This window comes from Chamaea fasciata, unplaced genomic scaffold, assembly GCF_029207755.1.
Source record: "Chamaea fasciata isolate MVZ Bird 193981 ecotype frontalis unplaced genomic scaffold, bChaFas1.0.hap1 SCAF_17, whole genome shotgun sequence".
NCBI classification, from domain to species: Eukaryota; Metazoa; Chordata; class Aves; order Passeriformes; family Sylviidae; genus Chamaea; species Chamaea fasciata.
Genome location: NW_027094102.1, coordinates 5,512,930 through 5,533,868, shown reverse-complemented (window position 1 = coordinate 5,533,868; position 20,939 = coordinate 5,512,930). Strand labels below are relative to the sequence as shown.

The window sequence follows — 20,939 nt, the reverse complement described above, 5'->3', positions numbered from 1 at the left end:
GAGGCCCCTTCCAACCCAAACCACTCTGTGAGTCTATGATTTCCAAGCACATCATTAAACAAGCAGCATGGGGGGGGGGGGGGTGTCTTTTCCCCAAAAACATTCCCTGGGCACATTCTAGAGGTGGAGGAAGACTGGGCATCACCTCCACAGGGAAGAAGCAGCAGGTGTGTGCCATGGGCAGCCCAGCAGAGCACCCACTTGTTGGAGGGAACCAAGCAACAGCTCCAGGGGGGTGGGTAAATGCACAGTCATATCCTAACCTCAAAGATGAAATAATTTAAGTGGAAACTGATACGCCTTAAAGTCATGCTTTAATAGGGGAAATAAGATAACAGACTCTGTGATACAGCTCTGAGTGCTGGGAAACACCTTGTGAACTCACCACACACACCTACAGGCAAAACTAAACCTGGTAGGAGAGGGAAGGGGGTGGTTTGAGCACTCACTCCAGGCTGGGGCTCACAGTGAAATCCCATTAAACACAAAACCAAACCTCACCATAACAAGTAGAGGATCTATGCCCCAACTGAGCACATATTCACAATGAAAACTTCATTAAATAAGAAAATTACTATAAATCTGTACAAAAGCCACAATTAACAATTCTTAGGAATCTGTTAGGAAAGAATTCTCACTCAACATCTTCAAGTATTTATATCTGTAGTTAAGTGTATTCTTATTGGCTATTTAACTCCATCTGTTCTTAAGAAGTGTTTAAAAAACATTAAAGCCTTTTTTCAGCACGTGTGTGACCATGAACATCAGATGTTAAGCTTGCAGACTTTTATTCCCACACACATATGTGGCATGCTGGATCAGAACCTGCAGTCTGGGAAGGCAAATCACCCCTCAAATTCCTTGAAGGATAAAGCTTCTTAAGAGCTGTAGCAGAAAGGAAAAACATTGACATTGCACAAGCTGCTGCATCTGCTCTCTGGCCATCTCCTGCACAAACCACACAGCACCAAAGAACCTCAAAACCAACTCAAACAACCTGAGCAAACAGCAAGTCCAGACCTTCAGGCTGCTGGAAACAATTTCCTCTGCTTCATGAAACAGATCCTCTGTTGTAAATTTTAAGGAGTGAAGGTGCTAAACTGTTTTAATGCTCCTTCAGACTTGGTGGAATATTGTGTGGCAGAACAGCCGAGAGGGAGGTCAGGAACACTGAGGCAGGCAAAGAGCTGGCAAGGTCTAAAAGTAAATTCTTGAGGGCTGGAAATAACCGAACCAGACAAGCGTAGCCTCTCCAATTAACGTTTCAATTAACTGCCCCACAAAGCCCAGTGGTTTCCAGACATGCTGCACTGGAACATGCCCTGGCTGTCTGACATTAAAGGCAAAGCAACCCTGCCCTAAGTAGGGAATGGGTTGGATCTGACACATCAAACCTCAGGCCATGGGCCTGCAGGGAAGAGCTCCCCCCAGGCCACTGCAAATTACCAGCAAAGGCTGAAAAAAAATGCACTGGGAAATATTTCTGCTGTTTTGGCAACTGAGAGATGAGGGCCCCTGAAACAGTCATGGACACAAACATCTGTGGAAGACTATAAAGGGTCTAAAAGTGGTGGGAAAACCTGGGGAAGAGCAGTTCTAAACAGTTTTAGGTAAAACCTGGAGCTTCTTCTCTTAGAAACCAGTAGGCAATTTGTAGTTTCAACTCTAACAAGAACTACAAAGCAGCCTCTGTGGGGATAAAGAGAAATAATTACTGAGCACTTTGCACCTCAGAGAACAGTATTTCTACACAAAAGTTCATACTGGCCAGAAACACATTTTGGCTACAGTTTTTATCCCAGTCTAAAGCCAAACCTACTTTCCTTACAGGAGGAGAGGCATCTACACTGACATCATGTGAAATTCATATACTCATCTCTTTTAGAGAAACAGCACTTTTGCCAGGAACATCTCCTGGTAAGGTACAGCCTTTCACAATAATAAACAGAAGTTACACAGCAGTAGAAAGGCCTGGCAAAATAGCTCATGCTGTCTTATATTAAAAATCGTGTCTTTAATAAATATTTAAGTAATTCAAACAAGGAGACAGATCACTTTTCCTCTTCTCTTTCAGTAAGGACATAACCAGAATCAAAGCAAAGTGCAAAAATCCCCGTTGCTCCAAGATAGCCCTGCACATCAGATAAAACCCAGGAACAGGACACGGCCTGCCCGTGAAGATCAGTAAATGAAGATTTCCTCTTCAGGGTAACCAAGAGCAAGATCTCAGTGAGTTTACTAGAGATGATTTAAAAACCATGGAAGAGTGAAAGTGAGATAGGGGCCAGCTGCATCATCCCAAAGGAAGTTTATTCAGTTCTCCAAGCCACCAAAGCTGGCTCCCAGCAGACAGGGCAGTGCCTTCTCCTCTGGCTCAGGCGCTTGCTGCTCTCACTCTGCTGCTCCCTGCTCTCCACCAGCCTCGGCTGCATTCTCAGAGCCTTCACTTTCTTCTGGTGGGACCTCAGCACTGTTTTCTCCAGGACACGAGGGTGTCATGCTCTGCTCATGACTCTCTGGAGCTTCCTTCTTGTCTGTGTCTTCTGTCTGCCCTTTTTCACCTGCCTTTTCTGCCTTTTTCTGCTGTCCTACCCCATCTAGTTCACTTTTACCCCCCAGGAGTTTGCTGTTGCAGCAATGCTGATCACCCTGTGCTGAATCTCCATCTCCACTGGACTTCCAGCCATCCTTGATTGGAGCAGTGCAGCCAGTCCTGGGGAGCCTGGAAGCAGCTGGGGGTCCCACAGCTCCATCACCTGCATCACCACCACCGCCCCCCTTCTCACTCGGCACTTCCACACCTGCATTTTCCTCACTGACATTTTCTTTTCCAGCCTCACCGTTAGCAGCAGCAGGATTTGCCTTGGCAGCAGAGGCTGAGGGTCCCATGCTCAGGTTTATGGCCAAGTTGACTGGTTTGCTTCTCAATGTTCTTTTATCAACTTTCCTGCGTTTCACAGCTGCATCCGTGGCCTCCGGCGCCACCGGCTCTTTGGTGCTCGACTCATCTTCCTTCAGTGCTTCCTGATTCTCCTCTGCCTGGGAGACTGGGTCTGAGGACGGGACCTCTGCATCAATTGCACACTCTCCCAGATTATGGGAGATGTTTTCAATATCGGCAGAGTTTTTCAGTGATCCATCCCCTTTAGCATCTGCCAAATTTGCATTCAGTTTTCTCTTCTTGCTCTCCTTTGTGCAGTCATTCTCTGCTGTACCTTCAGCTTCACTTTTGAAATCCTTTTCCTCTAGCTGGGCAAACGAAGATTCTTTCTCGTCTTCATCATCTCCTACCTTCAAAACACATTTGCTTGTCTTTTCCTTTACATGTTCATCACTCTGCAACTGGCTGCTGCTCTGCTCAGGTTGCACCTCTGCAGCATCTCCAGCTTTCTGTTCCACCTCTGGAGACTGGTTCTGATCCTGGCCCACACAATCACCACACGGAGTGTCCTGTTTATCCTCAGGCCTTTGGAGCAGCTGTGGCTTGGCAGAGCGGGGTCTGTACTTCCGGAGCTTGTCACGGGGCCCCCACACGAAGCTGCTCTGAGGTTTGAAGTGTTGCCAAGCGTAGTGGACGAGTTCTCTCCTCTTCTCTTTGCTTCTGACAGTGAACAGAAAGTAATCCAAGGCACTTCTCTTGACATTTGGTAATGTCTCCTCAACAAGAGTTTCTGTGAGGAAAAACTTCACCAAGTGCACTTGATAGTCTTCATAGCCCATCTCCCCCAGGCACTTCAGGATGCGAGTAATCCTCAAATTGTTGTGGCTGAACCTGAAGGAAACAGATAAGCAAAACTGTCAAGGGAAAAGTCTTACAAGTCACTGTGAACCTCTGGGGTATCTGCAAAACGTTTTAGCATTTACTGACTGTGAGCCATTAAAGACTTTGACAATGCAATTGGGAGCACAGGTGGGCTTGCTTTTAAAGCACCCACTGCTGCTGTTTGCCTTCAGCAGCTCCTTCCTAACCCTCTCTGGGCTGATAGGATTTATCATCTCAGCTGCTTGGAAAGGTTTTGGCTTTCTGAATCAGCCACAAGTAGGTAAGAGCCACCATGCTGGGGCAGACACACAAATCCTGCCCCTGACAGAGACCCGACAGGGTAAGTCTGCAGTGTTGAGAATACAGCCATGAAAGGATGCAGCCAAAACCTCAGCATTTCAGCTAGACACAGCTGGTTTTTCCTTTTTTATAGCTGACAGGCTTCAAATTGTTTTTTCTTTTGTGATTATGCCCACTCCTTTCAAGAGGTTAACTTCACCAGGAAGGGTTGTTACTTACTCCACAAAACCTGCATTAATATAAAAAATGACTATTTGCAGAGCACTTTTGAAACAAGGACTCAAAGCATTTTACACACATTAAGGGTGCTTCATAAACAATCAGGGAAACCACATGGAAAGGCTTCTATTTTGTAGCTTAACAGAATAAAAGTTAAAAATACTTTCACTAGATAACATGTATCAACAGAAGTCTCCATTCCTCAATGGCTGAGGATTTCCTAGGCGTTGACTTTCTTTTCCCCTTCAAAGAAGTGCCTGGCTGCAGGAAATGCTGAGCAGCACCAACACACTCACCTGTTCAAGTTTTCAAATCGTTCACGCCAATTTTCTGCTCTCTCAAGTTCTCCAGTTTCCTCGTTGACCAGGTTGATTCCATAAAATCCCAGCATGAGCTTGTAAGCACGGATAAACCTGTCCATGACTTCCTTGGACTTCCTAAAGGCCTGAAAACAAGACACAGCAATTATTAAAAGGTGCAACCCCCTAATTACCTGCACCAGATTGTGGCACCTGAATTATAAACAAGGGTAGATTGTATCACTAAACATTTCATTTGCTGACACAAGACAGGCAAATCCCTCACTGTGAGCTCTGTGCACACTAAAAAACCCAAGGAAACAGCGGGGGAAAAAAAAATCTAGGCTTCAAATATAAGGTATTTAGGGGAAACCTTAACACCATTCAAATTTGTCAAAACCTTAACACCATTCATTTGTCAAAAAAGACAAAAACTTAAAATAAATACCTGGATTTCTTGACAGGTGAGAGGCCTGGCATGCCAGTTCATCCCATGTTCACGTAAAGGGAACAGCCTGAAGGGAAATAAATTTTCAGGCCAGATAAGCAAAGGTGACATCCAACCCAAGGTACCAAGCTTGTTAAAACTAAAAAAGATTCCAAAATTTGTGGTATCACAGGCATCTCTTGGAGAACTCCCATCCCTATGGACACAGAAGTAGTTTTCTAGCAAATCCCTCCCATAAAAAAGCATTGTCTACACCAGTAACAAAAGCTTTGCTGATGTGGATCTCTCTCCTTGCCTTAACTTTGTGTTCCAAGACCACAAAAGACTGAGATCTATTGCCACAGTTGCACTGGAAACGTGTGTTAAAGGGCTTCCAGTGCTTTTTTTCCTGAGGGATGCAACTCAGTTAACTAAAGTAACTCTGGGCCTTGTGTGAAGCTCAAATCAGGAACACAGATCCACCTGACACTTAAAAGAGGCACAACTAGAAAAGCATTGTGCTCATGCAGACAATTTACCACTGTATGTAGGAATGGTTTTCTTCCAGAGTTTCATACTTGTCTCCCCAAGATGAAAGCAGAGTTTCAATAAACACACCTGCAATGAAAAGGAAAAGGAAAAGGAAAAGGTCAGGCAAGAAGTGACACCAAATTAAAATTGAAGTTAGCCAGTCAGTCACTCCACACATCTCACTACCCAGGCCCAGATATTTGCACACAGGCATTAGCTTCTCCAACAAGACAACCAGTCAGAAAAATACTTAATTTTCTACCACCAGAGTATTAAGGAAAACAGAGCAAGAACATTTTAAAATGGACATTCTTGGTGGGTTTTTGTTTGGTTTGGGTGGTGGTTTTGGCTGGTTGTTTGGTTTAGTGTTTTATTGCCTCACATGGATGAAACCACCTGCAGCAAACGGCATCAAACAGCCAACACACAAGTTACTCACCGTGGGGCACAAAAGCAATCTCATTTTTATAAAAGCTTAAGTTCCACATCTCTTCTTCCTCCTCATTCCCTGGTTCTTTCAAATCCTGGAGATGAGAACAAGAAATGAACAAGCAGCAACCTTTTAAAAGGCAGTAATCACTCCAACACTTTTCCTTGCATTCCCTCATATTCCCTACACATTTCAAGCTAAATCCTCAAAATGTGCTTTGGAAGTAGCAGCTTGTTTCTGATGCACCCACACACGCACATCATCCCTTCCCCCTCACAAATGAATCCCTGGAAGGTGCTGAGCCTGTAAATGCACAGGCAAAAGGGTGCTCCCAAATCCAGGCAGTGTTCCTGAAGGCAGGAGTGGTGAGGAGGAGCCCCAGGAGCACATACTGGGTAACGGTTTCTGTATCTCTGCAGGTCTCTCGCCGCTGTCCAGTTGCGCCTCCCGCTGCACTGGAGAGAAGAGACAGAGCAGAGATTCACAATAAAATCACCTTCTGCAAAATACAATAAAATAATGCCCCGAATGAATTCAGCACCTCCCACAGGGGTTCCCCTGCATGTGCCCTACACTCTGAGCACTCCCAGCACCCCCAAAACCAACCAGGCTGGAGCTGTAGTCATTTCTCTGCATTCCTGAAGACAAATTTAAACCAAGAGAAGGTAACACCATCTCCTGTAACCAAAATACTTATTTTTCCTTCCCATCTTATTAATCAAGGTTTTTGTTTTATGTATATCTGTTATCCCACCTGGGTTTGCCAGTGGAAAAGACCAGAAGAAGCTAGAAATCCCAAAGATGAAAATGTCAACAATGAAAATTGTTTTTCCTTAATTCAAAGGTTTTAAAACAAGTTTGTCTCTGAGTTGCTACAGACCATAATGAAAATGTCAACAATGAAAATTGTTTTTCCTTAACTCAAAGGTTTTAAAACAAGTTTGTCTCTGAGTTGCTACAAACCATAATGAAGACAAAGGCTAGACTTTCAAATTGTAGAATTTAGGATGCAGAAATATCCCTTGAAGTCAAGATTCTCGTTCCCTGCAGACCTAGCTGAAATAAGTTTTCTTCGTTTTTGCTTTATGCTCAAGATCAGCCTTGCTGATTTAGACAGTGGACAGCAACAGAGCCACATGGTCACATTAGATATTTTATCGGACTTCTCTTCCAATCATAATCTTCATTATTACCCATCTTTCCATGTAGAAAAAAATATGTCAAGCCTACCTGAAAACCCCTCCAAGACAGCAGTGAGGAATTTGAGCTTTGATCCTGCAAATAAAAAGCATTTAGTTGGAACATTCTAAAACCAAACTTCACTAAGAAAATAAAAAATAGATACAAAATGAGAATACCCACAGCAGTGACTCACAGGGTGCCTAGTAGTTGCCAAGTGACAGATTTACCTAGTTACAGCTGAATTCACTGTATTTTATGCATAATTCAAATTGCTACAGAGAAAAACCTGTGGTGCCACATGAACAGGCACCAGGTTCTCATCACAGATGTGCTAAATTCATTCCAAGTGTCACACTTAGACAGAATTCACAAAGAACAGCTTCATTTTCTCCTCTGAACTTCATGGAAATAGAAGCTGCAACTATGACTTAGTTAAAAGTGCATTTTAATTGAAATATATACATATTTATTTCTACATTTGATTACCTCAATGATAAGGGATTTTGTTACACTTCACAGGCAACACAGACAGGTTTAATCTTGCTGAGTGCCAAACCATCTTACCCCAAACCATGACAGCATTTTACAGTGTTCTGTGAATTGAGAAGCACCAAAAGGAACAAGACTGCTCATGAATAAAGGGCACCCAAAGCACAGCACAGCCAGAGGGTTCAATGCCAGCTCACAGAGAGAACAGGGAAGCTGGGAAAGGGGGGTAAGATGGGCAGAGTCTTGCAAAACAAGCATTAAAAGAAATTTAGAAGAAAGAAGCAGCAAAAACTCCCCCAAGTTACTTCAAAATCTCATTTGGTGTTTCTTAACATCATACGCACAGAGAAAAACTAAACCACTTTCTAACAAACACTGATCACTAGTTCATTAATTATTAAGGCAGGAATTGGTCTACATTTGTAACACCTTGCTGTAATGAAGTCACCCATTCAGCTGCTCTGATGACAGTCACGTGGGATTAATGACAATTTTGTTTCCAATTACCAAATAATCCCAGAAACTCTTTACATTTAAGGTTCTACAGTGACATCCTTGAACACAGTCAGGTGGGACAGGAGAACAGCAGACTGGATCCCACTTAGAAAGAGAACTGGTTGGTTGAAGGATCAGTGCAGATACAGAGACAGATGCAATGCCATGGTGTAAGGGGCTGTAAAAGGCTTTCCAGAAGGAAGCCAGATCCAGAGAAAAAAATCTGGAGCAGAGCAATGCAGAGAACAACATGGGGAAGCAAAAAGAGCAAAATTCAGCTTGGCTCCTCCAAGTAGGTGTTGTTCCTGGGTCTCTACAAACTTCCAACTTAAGGCCTTTCTTTCCAGGTAAGAAACACAAACCAAACAGCAAGGCTGAAACTTCCCTGTAGAAATCAAACACCTTTTTTGTCTCACAGCAAAACTAAGTGGATTTCACACTCCAAACCTGCACCACACCAGGCAGAACGTGCATTGCTGTAGGAAGAGCAAGGGAAGCAGAGAATGTAGCCAGGAGAAGGTGACAGAAAGAGGATCTGGCTGAGAAATCAGCTGGAGAGCTGCTGTAACCAAAAGGGATGTGGATTGTGAAAAGGTACAGAAACAAGAAAGATAAAGAGTCCAGAAGAGTGACTGAAACCCTTTGTTGATGGAGATTTAGGAGAAGGCAGGACCATGGGGTTTGTTATTAAAACAGCAGATCATGAGCTCCAGCTGTTACAGCAGTCTCAGAGGGAACTTCTTAAAATGAACACAACCCCCAAAGTTTTCAGAGCTTGCTGGTAGAAGCTGAAGGCACTGAAATGCAAAACAGCTGGAAAGACACACCTGCAGGAACTTCAGGCCATGAGCACCCACAGAGACACAAGTGAAATGCAAAGATAGAAGCAGAATTTAAAGTTTGTTTTGAAAATGTGCAGTGAAAATAACAATAAAAAAATCTAACCTCAGTACCAAATAAAGACATTAGCTGCTTCAGGCAGAAAGAAAACCATCCAGGCTGAAGGGAGAAGAATGAGAATTAGTGTAAAATAAGCAGAAGTAGGAACAAGTTTGAGAAACTGATTTATGCCTTTTACAGCTGTCACCATCCAGAGTTGCTCTTAGGAAAAGAAGCTGAAGAACAAACACATTCAAACAGAATAATGGGAATGTTCTGGAGTTATTAGAGCTTGTGAACTCCTGCCATGTACAAAAGAAAAGTTGAGAGGGTGCACTCAGTGCAAAAAACTTCAAAGGAAATCTCTGCCTCTTCCCTTCAGAATCACAGCAACTCCACCCTAACTACCTTTGGCCCTTCCCAGATTTATGTGGACAGAGAATTTATTTTTCCTTCAAAAGTGGTTATTTCTATATTTTAATGCTTATAAAGCAAAAAAAAAAAAAAAAAAAAAAAAAAAAAAAAAAAGCTGCGTATTAAGCTCTTTTAAAAGTATATTAATTATCTGCCTATTTATACTCTAAAGGACGGGCTGCTGAAACGAAACTCGAAGTGAAGGAGAGGTTTCCCTTTCCCCGAAAGGGGAGGAGTTAAAGGACTGGAGTGCCTCGCCTGACATAGGAAGTACTAAAAAGCAAAAAGTTGTATTTACCACAGCAATTCTGGAGAAGAAATCACTGACACCCAATGTCGAACTGAAAACAGCTGATGCTATAAACAGAAACCTCAGATAAGACTAACAAAATTCATGTTATCAAATAAATATTATTTTAAGGCACCAGACACAAGTGCTCGTGTTTCGCAGCACCTTGCTCAACACTGCACACGTACCTCTAGTTTTAAAAATACACCATTTTTTGCTTTTCAAAGTTGCTCTACACACACTCCCTAAGAAATAAAACATGTCTACGAGAAATAAAGAGTTACAGCTCATTTTTAAAACCGAGCAGATGTTATGTAATGGATTTTTACTGATAGCACGAAAGAGCCTAGGGAAGGCCACCACACAAAGCTGAGGATACCAACCAAGAACTTAAAAAGAACATCATTGCCAGAATGCCAAATCCAGTAGCCAACAGCAGTGCTGAGCAGGCAGGTGCCACACACAACACAGAACCCGTATTTATGGGATAAAGCACCCACATCACAGGGAATGGTGCGGAAAAACAAACTAAAACCCAGCTCATGGCAACGTAATCTTGAGGAATCACGAAGTGACAGCATCCCTGTAAGCCCCGCTCCTCCAGGGGGTTCGCCTCCTCCAGACGAGCACACATTCCGTGCTGAGGGCGCCCCGAGGGCCGCGGTGCCTGCCCCGGCCCGGAGCTCGCCGCTCCACCGCCGAGCAGCGGCAGGACAGAACGGGCCACGAAGGGCCGGCAAGGGAAGGGCTGGAAGGGGTTCCCCCTCACGCCGTCCCGCCCCGCAGGCTCCGCTCCGTGGCCGTGCCACCCACACGCACCTGGCCGTGCCGGCAGCCCCGCGCCCGGCCCTGCCCCGCCTGCTGCCCCGCATCCTCCGGCTCCTCCGCCTCGCCTCCGCCGCCATCCTCCTCCTCCTCCTCGTCGTCCTCCTCCTCCCCCTCCCAGGTGGAGTCGTACTTCCAGAGGTTCGCCTCGTCCTCCGCCTCGTCCTCCTCCGCCCTGAAGGTGAAGCAGGCCGCCATGGGAGGGCGAAGGAAAAGGGAAAGCGAAAGGGACCGGGATGCGGCGGCGGGGCCGCCCGCCCGAGCGCACAAAGCCCGGGCACGTGTGGGGGGGACCGAGGGACGGAAGCACAGCCACGCCCCGCCCCCTTCCTGCGCCGCCGCCGCCCATTGGCCGCCGCCCGCGCGGGCCCTGCGCCCGCCCGCACCGCGCCCGAGGGATCCGGCATCGCCCGCGGCCCCCGGCAGAGCGGAGCGGACGGGCCTTGTACAGCAAAGGGGATAAAAGAACAGAATTCCCGGCCTTGTACAGCAAAGGGGATAAAAGAACAGAATTCCCGGCCTCGTACAGCAAAGGGGATAAAAGAACAGAATTCCCGGCCTCGTACAGCAAAGGGGATAAAAGAACAGAATTCCCGGCCTCGTACAGCAAAGGGGATAAAAGAACATCGTTCCCAAAGAGCCAACACTGAAAGCCAAAGGGGGCAGCGAACGGCTGCGCTGGGGGAAGTTAAAGAGTGTTTACATTTGCCGATAGCCATTTTCACATCCAAACCATTCCTAAAAAATGTGTGTTGCTGGATGACCGTGAAATCCCCACGTGGACTTTCCTTGCTACGAGGCTGGTGCTGACTGGTTGCACCCGTACACACTATTGTCAACATGTTTCTGCTTTAAGCTATATAAATATTTCATTGGTACAGCAACAATTTTAGATTAGAATCCCATGGATGAGAAGGATTTGTCCACAGGGATATGAGACTTGAGAGTTGCAAAATCTGCACTTTATGGCCAAAATCTATGTAGACCATGACAAAGTAACCAGCACTTTAAAGCTAAATTACTTTCAAAATAAGTTGGGCCAGATTTTAATCAAGTCACACAACAACTGCCATTTAGTAAAATAAAACCAAGTCTAATTTATTCTTTGTATAAAACAAGAGAAGCAAATTAGGCAGACAAGAACTTGGCTATGTACCTAGAATAGAACAAAAAAACGAAGACTCCTAGCGCCCAACCTTGAAGGCAATACTGAGAGATCAAGATGTAATTCCTCTTTTTATTAACTGATAGTTAATATGGTGAAACATTCAGTACCATTTTATCCTGCTTCGTTCACCTGCTTCATTTAAGCAGGTGTTTGTTGACTGCGATCCATCTTTTGACAACACAAAAATAACTTCATCAAATCCCAATGTTCTGGCATATAAAAGATAAGCCTTACAACGTCAGCAAGATTCTTCAGTTGTAGAACGAAACGAACATTTTGGAAAACCAGTTTCATTCACATCTACTAAAACTGCTTTAAAAAAATAATTAAGTACAAACCCCACTGTCATACACTACTGTATTACAAATGGATAAAGCAACACCTCCACGTTTATGCACAGCTCAGCTGATCCCTTAAAAAAACATGTCTCATCACCAGATACTTTATTTAGGACACTTATGAATTATTTGGCCTAGGGGCATTATAATTTTCACCGTACTTATGGTTGAAAAACGTTCCTTCAAAAAGGGTGAAATGAGGTTCCTCCAGCAAAGAGAGCAACACAACACTTCAAATGCAGTGGTTATCTGCATTTAAAAGAATTTTAGTTTTTACTGAACCAACAAACTGAGACATTTGATACAAATGGAAGGGAAATGGCCAAACATGACCCACCGATGGTCTGTAACACTCACAGACAGCAAAGGCAGAAGAGAAATCACCTCGGCCCTTGGTGGTGGCAGGCCCTGTGCCCCATGGGGCACTCCTTCCCCGAGCTGTGCTGACACAGAGCGTGTTGCTGGTTGGAAATACAGCCCTGGCACTGTCACCCCACCCTCCCCACCGCCAGCTCTGTCCCCAACGCCCCGGGAAGGCGGCTCCAGGAAACACCCCAGCAGAGACAAAGCCAACGCGCAGCTTCCTCAAATACTGGCTCAGGCATCTTTTGCTTCCTCCAAAAGTTTATGTCTGGAGCAACTGTGCTGCTCCTTTTTCCTGCTCCCTCCTCCCATCCCAGAGTCTGTGAGTGCTCCTCAGCTCTACGTCCTGCGTCGTTTGGCGGCGCTGGGGCTCGAGGGGTTGCTGTTGGCATTTAGAACCTTCTCGGTGACTCTGTTGCGCTTCCTCTTATCAGACCCTTCTTTGGAGCCAGGATCTGACGAAGTTTTCTCTTTCTCTTTGCTGCTTGGCTTTTCAGCTGTTTTTCCTAAACTTCCAGAGGGTGCAAAAACTGAAATAGGACCAAAGTAATGATTCCAGATCAGAGTCATACACATAGGCAAACAAGAGTGATATCAAACTTCTTTATATTCCATAAAAGTTCTCAAAACAATCGACTCTCAGCATACTTGTCCATCATTTAAGTCTTACTTTTCAGTTCTAAAGGAAAAATCTCTGCGAAAGGCACATCTTGCTTTTATTATTTGCTTTAAAGACAGGCATATATTTTGACAGGCTAAAAATCAAACTCATTAAGTGGAATTAAACAGCACTTAATATTAAAATAATTAAAATGAACACTTACAGAAACATAGGACCAATCTATGGAATTTATAATCAGCAGCAGTCATTACATTTGGTACCATAGATAATTTTAAAACTGAACACCCAAAATTTTAATATATTTTAAAATACATTTTAGATCTTTTATTACAGTCTTTAAACACCACTTACTCAGTGATATAAATATGATGAAATTATATAGTTAGCAGTTGGCTTGGTCTGTTAAGATAAATAGCAGGATCTCTACTGTTCACATTTGACTTGTTCTACAGCAAAGTGTTAGGAAAACAAGCCTTTTATTTAAAAGCAGCAAGATAATGAGAATAAAATAAAATAAACACTCTGCCCACCTTCCCATTTCAGCACGCAATTTTACAGTCTCTTTCGATTTATTTCCCCCATGGCTACAAAGTTCCCAACACAGAGCATTTAAGTTCAAAAAATCACTCAGCTTTCTTCCAGAGATCCTTCAGTCTCCCAGGGGTTTGTCAAGTACATATTAAAGCCAAAAATCTCCAAAGCTATACAACTTTGTACAGATGAATTAGGAGGAAAGATGAAATCTTTTCAATAAGCAGCTGCTTACTCTGTGCACTCTTAAATTAGTCAAGTTCTTAGCATGAGCACAGGCTAAGTCTGAGTACAAATCCCAAAGTACACTGCATTTGCATTTACATTTTAACATTAATTTCTCAATTACAGTTGGTTTTTAATCTCGTATTACACAGTAGAGAGTTACAAAATTACCTTCTTCAGGACCTGCATGCGTTTCCATCTCTTCTTTTAAAATTTCCTCTTTCACTTCTTCTTCCATCATTACTTTTCCTACAGAAAAGATTGTTAGCAACGGTTAGATGGTTTTAAAGAGCCACATGGATTTTTTCCAGATTAGCAGCCTCTGCATATCTGCATGTTTGCAAATATTCCATGCAACATTCAGCAGTAATTCAGTGTCAAGAAATTATTATTAACACAAGAAAGTGAAATGCTAAAAAGGCAAAACATATTGCAGTGTCTTATCTGTACCAGGATTTTACACTGAATTTTTAATGTAAAATTGAGTGTACCAAGTAATTGAGAAGCATTCCACTGAAGTTTAAAATATCCCAAGAAGTCCTTTGGCAGGTGCTTGAAGTTCCTAGTTCCTACTTTGGATAACACACATCAGCTAAATTTCAAAATCCAGCTCTCACTGCTCAACCTGAGATTTCTGTCAAACTCCTGCACATTTCTATTAGATTTGACAATACATGCTTTTTTGGGGGAGTTTTGTTAAAAGATTCTGAGATGAAATTAAAGCAACCAAGAACCAGAGACTGCAGTCACATCTCACCTTCTCTTACTTCTTGAATCATTTCGTCAGGAAGAGCAAAATTCTTCTCTATATTAGGGAATGGAAGAATCTCAGATTCATGCTTAGGAAGAAAAGAAGGATCTCTGTGAGTGACTGGTAAAGACTTTAATTTGAATTTTGACATGCAATCTCAAGTTCTATTTTACACGCAATTAAGAGCTAAATAATTTTTAACACGACACTTCAGATGTTAGAGAATCAGGAGGCTTCTGATATCAAACTGATTACTGAGGTCAGGACACCTGAGATCGTAACTCATGATCATTTGAGATCATTTTAGAACCCAAACATAGCAAATTCTTATGTCAACACACAGGCAATTTTCTCATTTGACGCTTATGTATGTATCTAAACATTTTCTCGATCAGCATTTAGGCAACTTTAATAAAAAAAGGTCAGAACATGGTATCAAAAAAACCCCCCAAAACCCTCACAAGCCACTGCAAGTTTTATTGTCTCCTACCTAATTTATTTTTATTCAGGGGAAACCCCGCCAACTCACTGGAATGACACATAAATCTAAGTACCATGAAAGGTACAACAGGCGCAGTGATTTTGGCCTGTCAAAACTCCATGAAACCATGTGGCAGCACCAAGCCTTTATACTCACAAGAGCCTGCATATCATACATGGTGCTCAGATGGTCCCAGATCACTTTGGATGAGATCTGCCGTCCGATATTCTGGCTGAATTTATCCCGGATGCAGATCATGTGGAAATGGCGATTCACACCTGGGGGAAGAAGCCAGTGCAATTAACGCTGCTAACAATTTTATTTATGATATTTAAAGATATAAAGAAATTTATTTATTTACTTATGAATTAAAAAAAAAGCCATGTTGTTACAAGGAACCCATACATTCCAGGAGAGACAACTGGCAGCTGGGCAGGCTGATCTTTCACCCTACACTGCAGGTGCTATTCCCTAGGGAGCTGAGGCGGCCCCTGTGGGTAATTCTAACACACAGACACAACTTTTAGAAGGGCTGGGTGAGAAACATGCCGAGGAAAGTGTAGGGAGTGCTGTGTCCAATTCTGGGCTCCTGAGTACAAGAGACACAGAGCTCCTGCGGCGGGTCCACTGAGGGCAACAGAGATGAGGGAACTGGAGCATCTCTGACAACGAACAGCGGAGGGAGCTGGGCCTGTTCAGTCTCCACAAGAGACGTCTAAGAGGAGAGCTCAACAATGTTTATGTATATCTAAAGAGGGGTGCCAAGAGGATGGATCCAGGTTCTGCTCGGTGGTGCAGAGCAGTAGGACACAAAGCAATGGGCACAAACTGATGCACAGGAAGCTCCACCTGAATACGAGGAAGAACTTCTTAAGTGCGAGCACGGGAACACACTGCCCGGAGGGTCGGTGGAGTCACCCTCCCTGGAGATATTCCAGAACGGCCTGGACACAATCCTGTGCTCTGGGATGACCCTAATGCCCACGCGGACGACCCCGCGGTCCCTGCGGCGTGACCCGCTCTGTGATGCTGTGGGAGCGCAGGGCAGCCGCTCACACGGCGGCTCGGCGGCCCGGCCGGGCCCGGGCTCCCTCCCTCCCTCCCACAGGCCCCGCCGCAGCCCCGCGGCCCCGGCCCGGCTGCAGAGCGGGCTCGGGGGCCGCTGGAGCCGCCCGGAGCCCCCGCCCGGCCCCGCTCCCAGGCCCGGTCCCCGCCGCTCCCGGAGGCCGCGGCCCGCGCTCACCTACGGGCTTGTGGCCCAGCATGGCGTGGAACAGGCACACCTCCACCTCCGGGCTCCACACCACCGCCGCCTCCTCCGCCGGCGCGCCGGCCTCCGGCCCGGCCGCCGCCGCCGCGGCCGCAACAGCGGCGGCCACCGCCGCGGCCGCCCCGGGCCCGGCCGCGGGCAGCGGCGGCTTCTCCACGGCGGCGGCCGAGCCGCCCTCCGCCTCGCTCATCCCCGCCGCGCCGCGCCCGCAGCGGCTCCTGCCGGCCGGGAGCCGGGCACAGCCGCGCCGGGGCCGGGCCTGGGGCGGGGGAGCCTCGGCGGGGCCCCGCAGGGTCCGCGGGTTCCTCCGGGCGCGGCCGGCTCCCCGCGCTCGCAGCGCCAGAGGCGGCAGCTGAGCTCCGGCACCCCGCCCTGAGCACCGGGCGAGGCCGCGGCACCGCCCGGGAACAGCCTCGCGGGCTTCTGGGAACAGCATGGGGAACATGTGCGGGAAGTCTTCCGCGCCTCTGGAAGTGCCTTTTGGGGCTCTGGGAAGGGCCTGACGGAGCCGGGTCATATTTCAGGGTCTCTTGAGCCACTCGTGGAGGCAGCCGAACGCTGCCGTCCCATGGGCGCCGCAGGGCTGTGCTCTGCGTGCTGAGATCCCCGGGGCTGGGCTGGGCTGGGCTGGGGGCACCGGGGGTCACGGCGGGGCTGAGGGCAGACTCTGCTGCCCGGGAGGCCTCGGGCACCCCGGTGCTCACCCTCTTGGTCTGTGAAGTCTTGGCCAGTTCAGCCTTTGCCATCGCGGCCTGTCCTTGTGTGGCCCAAGGGGCTGTCACGGTGGAAAGACGTCCCAAGCACTACAACCCCCCTGACTGCTTCTTGCCGCAACAGGATCGTTTTATATCAAATACCAACCTGGCATTGATGCTTAACAAATAAGTGTGCCTGGCTTGGTTACAAAATGCAGAACCTACCAGCTTTGCCCATCATTAAAGATGTTAAAAAAAAAAAAAAAGTTTGGGAAGAAAGCTAATGTATCATTCCCTCGGAGATAAGGGGGTTTTGCCTGGTTAGGTATAATTAGACACACAGGCATGAGATAGGACTGTTGTTGCTTAGGTGATAGGGTTTTCCAATTGCTCACTCCTCGCTTGAAGATTTAATCCATTTTGCGACATTAAAAGTATTTCAACAGCAAATAATGATCACATCATATGCAAGGAATGAGTGTTCTGAGTGAATAATGCAGTGGGGGCAAACACTCGCAAGCAGAGACATTATTTTGATGCAAATTATCCAAATAAAAAAGCAGAAGGGAAAGATGCAATTTTCTGAAATTGAACTTTCTGTACCTGTTCATATCCAAAGAGCTGACTCATATCATCGTTTTGGGCTTGATGTAATTAATACCCCAAAGAGGTTAATCTAGCATTACATAAACATTTGGAATGACTTAAACCCCAAACCTCACGTGTGAAGCCTTAGGAAGTTTGGTCGTGTGAATCCTGGATGTGGATGCCTGGATACAAATCCTCTTCTCCACCGGGGTTCAGTCTGGCCTCTTGGAATGGAAAGGATTCTGTGGCTCCAGTCTGGCTTACATGCTGTTCTCCAGGAACAGCTTTCTGTGAGAGCTCCAGAGAGACAAGAGATCTTGCTGGAATGATTTCTCTGCATCAAGACTACAGGAATCTCAGAAATGTTCCTTCAGCCTGCTGTCACCACTCTGTACTTGTGTCCTGGCTGTGCTGGACCTGCCTTCACACAGCTCAGGCTTCACACTGATTTCCTCGTTTTGAGCCAAAATTACCTATCAACAGGATTTTGCCAATCTCAGACACAAGTCCTCATGTTTTTGCAGTTAAGCCCAGCCCTAAATCTCAGCCCTATTTAATATCTCAGTGTTTATTTGATCTCTGCTGCTGCCTAGCTTTCAGCTGCTACTGAGAGAAAGGGTTATGATTTCCTGTAATGGCTGCACAGCAGGAGGAAATGAGTTCCTGAAAAACTAAATCCCTGTTTTCATACATGTTTCTGAGGCATAGAAAAATGAGGGGAGCAAGAAAAGCAAATAAATTTGAGTATAAAATTTTTTCCCCTGTAGAACAGTTTTCAAAGTTTTGCAGGGATAACTTATTTTTAAGCCTGTGTGAGACACTGAGTTTCAGCACTCTCATCTGTCACATTATGCTCTTACTTAAAGACATCAAGAGGGAATAACTATGTCAACTCAGACAGCAATTTTTATGTCACTAAGTTCTGATGGCTAAAAAAAGTAACATGTGAAACAGAATATGAAAAAAACTATGTCTACCTCTGGAAACACAATGGCATCTGAAAACAATTCAGTTCAGTAGAGTGATATTGATGCAACAGGAGCAGTATGTGCATAAACTGGCTGCTATTTTGTTTCAATCACAAATAATTATATTTCCCCATGTCTAAATTCCCTTGTCACGTTCAATGCCTCTAGGAAACATATGGGAGCCTATAATAATGCCATGTACAGCCTCCACCTGGATCTTGACCAGAGTTTAATTTTTCCCTCATTAAATCTGACTGTTTTGTTGGGTTTTTTTCAGTCACCAAACAGATTTTTCAGAAAAAAATTACACTTCTCTCATTCGACTTTAAATCCTACTTTTGGGTTTAAGCAGATATGGGCTGTGTAAGACGTGCATGATTTTATTCCTTTCTTTTTCTTCCTACTCTTTAGGCTGATTTCAGCCTTAAAAACCTGGCTGGTTGTTGTGTCACCTAAGGGTGTTGAGCCCTTGGCTGGATCAGTGTTTCCCCCAAGAAGATGACCAGTAATTTCCTGAGACTTTGCAACAACTGAGAAATCCGCCTGGCATTTGGCGTTTTCCCTGGAAGCGTTGGATTTCTGGGATAAGCAATATGGCTACAACTATTTCTGTCATTATTTTAGAACACCATGTGCTAGTGCCCTTAACAAAGCAAAAATTTCATTCCAAATCCTGTGATTTTTGGTGCGCCTCATGAACATTTGCAAAAGAGTATCATCTGCCTACTTTTGCATTAAACCCAGTCTTTTAAGCTTTGCTGGGGGAGTTTAGAACTTCTTAAAGATAGAATCGAACAGGGTTTTTCTTGCACAGGTAAGTATGCACAGAAGGACATTTTTCTGGAGCCTCTTCCTGCACCAAATTACTCTCAGATCCATAAATCCTCCTACAAAATAAGTAATCTCAGTGCCCTGGCACATTGCAGTATTTCTGAATAAAATATCCTTTGTGACCTACGAGGACCTCCTGAAGAGAAGCATCCTGATGTGGCTTGTAAGCTTTAGCTGTACTTTCAAAATCCATTTTTTTTTCAGTGTGAAATCTGTGGGAAGTTTTGCTCTAATAGAGCTTCCCAGGGAATTGTCCAAAACTTGTAGCTTGTTTATTTTGCATATCATTTTATAAATCAGTGAAAATAGCTTGATTCACAGATGGTTTTCTCCCTGTTAAACCTGTCAAGGAGGAAGAACCACAAAGATAAAGCTGTTTGTTGTTAGGATCTTATCACAAAGCCCTTTAGAGCAGCATTGCCTCTTCCTCTTCCAGTTAATACCTTTTTCTTTTGCTTAAAGGTATGTTTGATTATATTAAACGAAGGCATTGTTTAATATAATCAAATAATAAAGATCTGCCCTGCATGGCTTCTTACAAGTGCAAAATAGGGAATTTAAACCAAAATAAGGGTGAAGCAGAGAGGCTGAGGGCAGCAGCTGTCAGACAGGGGATCCACTCTGCTCAGACATATGTTCTCAAACTGAATTTTTCCCTTGTGACCAGTTGTGCTCGTTCTCCCAGCGGAGTGAGGCTTCATATTAGGTGGGCATCAGATGGCAAACCTTGGAGAAGGAGATGGAAACAGTGCAAATAATTATCTCTGAACATGCACAGGGGCGTTTGTTAGTTCTGCTGTTGCGTTTTAAAATATCCCGGCGCAGAGGGGATGGGAGAAGGAAAAGCCATCTTAATGATTTTTCAGTTTAATAAATCCATCATACCCCAGGCTTACAGAGAGGCATAAAGATGAACCCGTGGATTTATAGTAAGCAAGCTCAAGGTGAACATCAGGATCAATTCCTGAATCCTTGGCTAGCCCAAGCCAGCATCAGACAATGTTTTACTGAAGGTGATTTTTACTGATACTGCCGAAGTGTCAGCCAAACTAAAGTCCTGTTAGCCCAGCTGGTCAGAACAGATCCAGAGGGAATTCCCTTCCTTGTCATTTTCAGCACTGTGATTAGGCTTGCTCAGCTCATCCTTTTCTTCTCGGGGGCATTAAAAAAAATTATTTTTCAAACTACAGCTGCTAGTTTGTAAACTAACAAAGGGCCAGCGTGAGCAGAAAGAATCTTCAGAAGGGAAGCAGGGAAGCACTAACCCTGCCCAGCTGAGCCACACTCAGTGTTTGCTGTGGCGGAGGGTGGCAGCAGATTTTCATGAAGCATGTGTACTCCTTTAAACACACACAGAGCTATCCAGGGGTCTGGGAGGTCCTCTTAGGCCTCTTTTTTTTGGCATTTCATTTTTACTAAGGGTGTTCACAAGCACCTTTCAGCAGCATCATTCCTTAGGCTACGATGTGTGAGTGATGCCTGAAGTTTTTTGCTGGGATGGATCTGAAGCAGGGGCAAAAGGGGCAAACTGTAGCCACAGCCAGCCTGGCAATGCTGCTGACACAG

At 45.1% G+C, this 20,939-nt stretch overlaps 2 protein-coding genes across 3 annotated transcripts; both read right to left on the bottom strand.

The window, feature by feature from the left end:
- Nucleotides 1-295: 295 nt before the first annotated feature.
- On the bottom strand, nt 296-10,810 carry OGFR (opioid growth factor receptor). Of its 2 annotated transcripts, XM_066198757.1 has the most exons (9): nt 10,537-10,810; nt 9,081-9,134; nt 7,200-7,244; nt 6,362-6,424; nt 5,979-6,063; nt 5,548-5,626; nt 5,030-5,096; nt 4,579-4,727; nt 296-3,772 (listed from the first exon to the last, which is right to left on the bottom strand). In XM_066198757.1, exons 1-9 carry the CDS (start codon nt 10,738-10,740, stop codon nt 2,392-2,394), a joined length of 2,127 nt encoding a protein of 708 aa, XP_066054854.1. In that variant the 5' UTR covers nt 10,741-10,810; the 3' UTR covers nt 296-2,391. The 2 variants fall into 2 exon arrangements, with proteins under 2 accessions (XP_066054854.1, XP_066054855.1); XM_066198758.1 differs by lacking the exon at nt 9,081-9,134.
- Nucleotides 10,811-11,614: 804 nt separating this feature from the next.
- Nucleotides 11,615-16,481, bottom strand: MRGBP (MRG domain binding protein). The gene is made up of 5 exons (XM_066198970.1): nt 16,265-16,481; nt 15,178-15,299; nt 14,547-14,628; nt 13,961-14,038; nt 11,615-12,941 (listed from the first exon to the last, which is right to left on the bottom strand). The coding sequence occupies exons 1-5, from the start codon at nt 16,479-16,481 to the stop codon at nt 12,751-12,753; spliced, it is 690 nt and encodes a 229-aa protein (XP_066055067.1). The 3' UTR covers nt 11,615-12,750.
- Between the last annotated feature and the right edge of the window lie 4,458 nt (nt 16,482-20,939).

What these genes read in the sequence shown, in the direction of transcription:
- OGFR (XM_066198757.1), bottom strand. Translation starts at nt 10,740, where the DNA reads ATGGCGGCCTGCTTCACCTTCAGGGCGGAGGAGGACGAGGCGGAGGAC. An exon ending in TGTCTTGGAGGGGTTTTCAG is followed by an intron (nt 6,425 to 7,199) that starts GTAGGCTTGACA and finishes TCTTCTCTCCAG; the next exon opens with TGCAGCGGGAGGCGCAACTG. An exon ending in GATTGCTTTTGTGCCCCACG is followed by an intron (nt 5,627 to 5,978) that starts GTGAGTAACTTG and finishes TTTTCATTGCAG; the next exon opens with GTGTGTTTATTGAAACTCTG.
- MRGBP (XM_066198970.1), bottom strand. Translation starts at nt 16,481, where the DNA reads ATGAGCGAGGCGGAGGGCGGCTCGGCCGCCGCCGTGGAGAAGCCGCCG. An exon ending in GATTCAAGAAGTAAGAGAAG is followed by an intron (nt 14,039 to 14,546) that starts GTGAGATGTGAC and finishes TCTTTTCTGTAG; the next exon opens with GAAAAGTAATGATGGAAGAA. An exon ending in GCATGCAGGTCCTGAAGAAG is followed by an intron (nt 12,942 to 13,960) that starts GTAATTTTGTAA and finishes GTCCTATTTCAG; the next exon opens with TTTTTGCACCCTCTGGAAGT.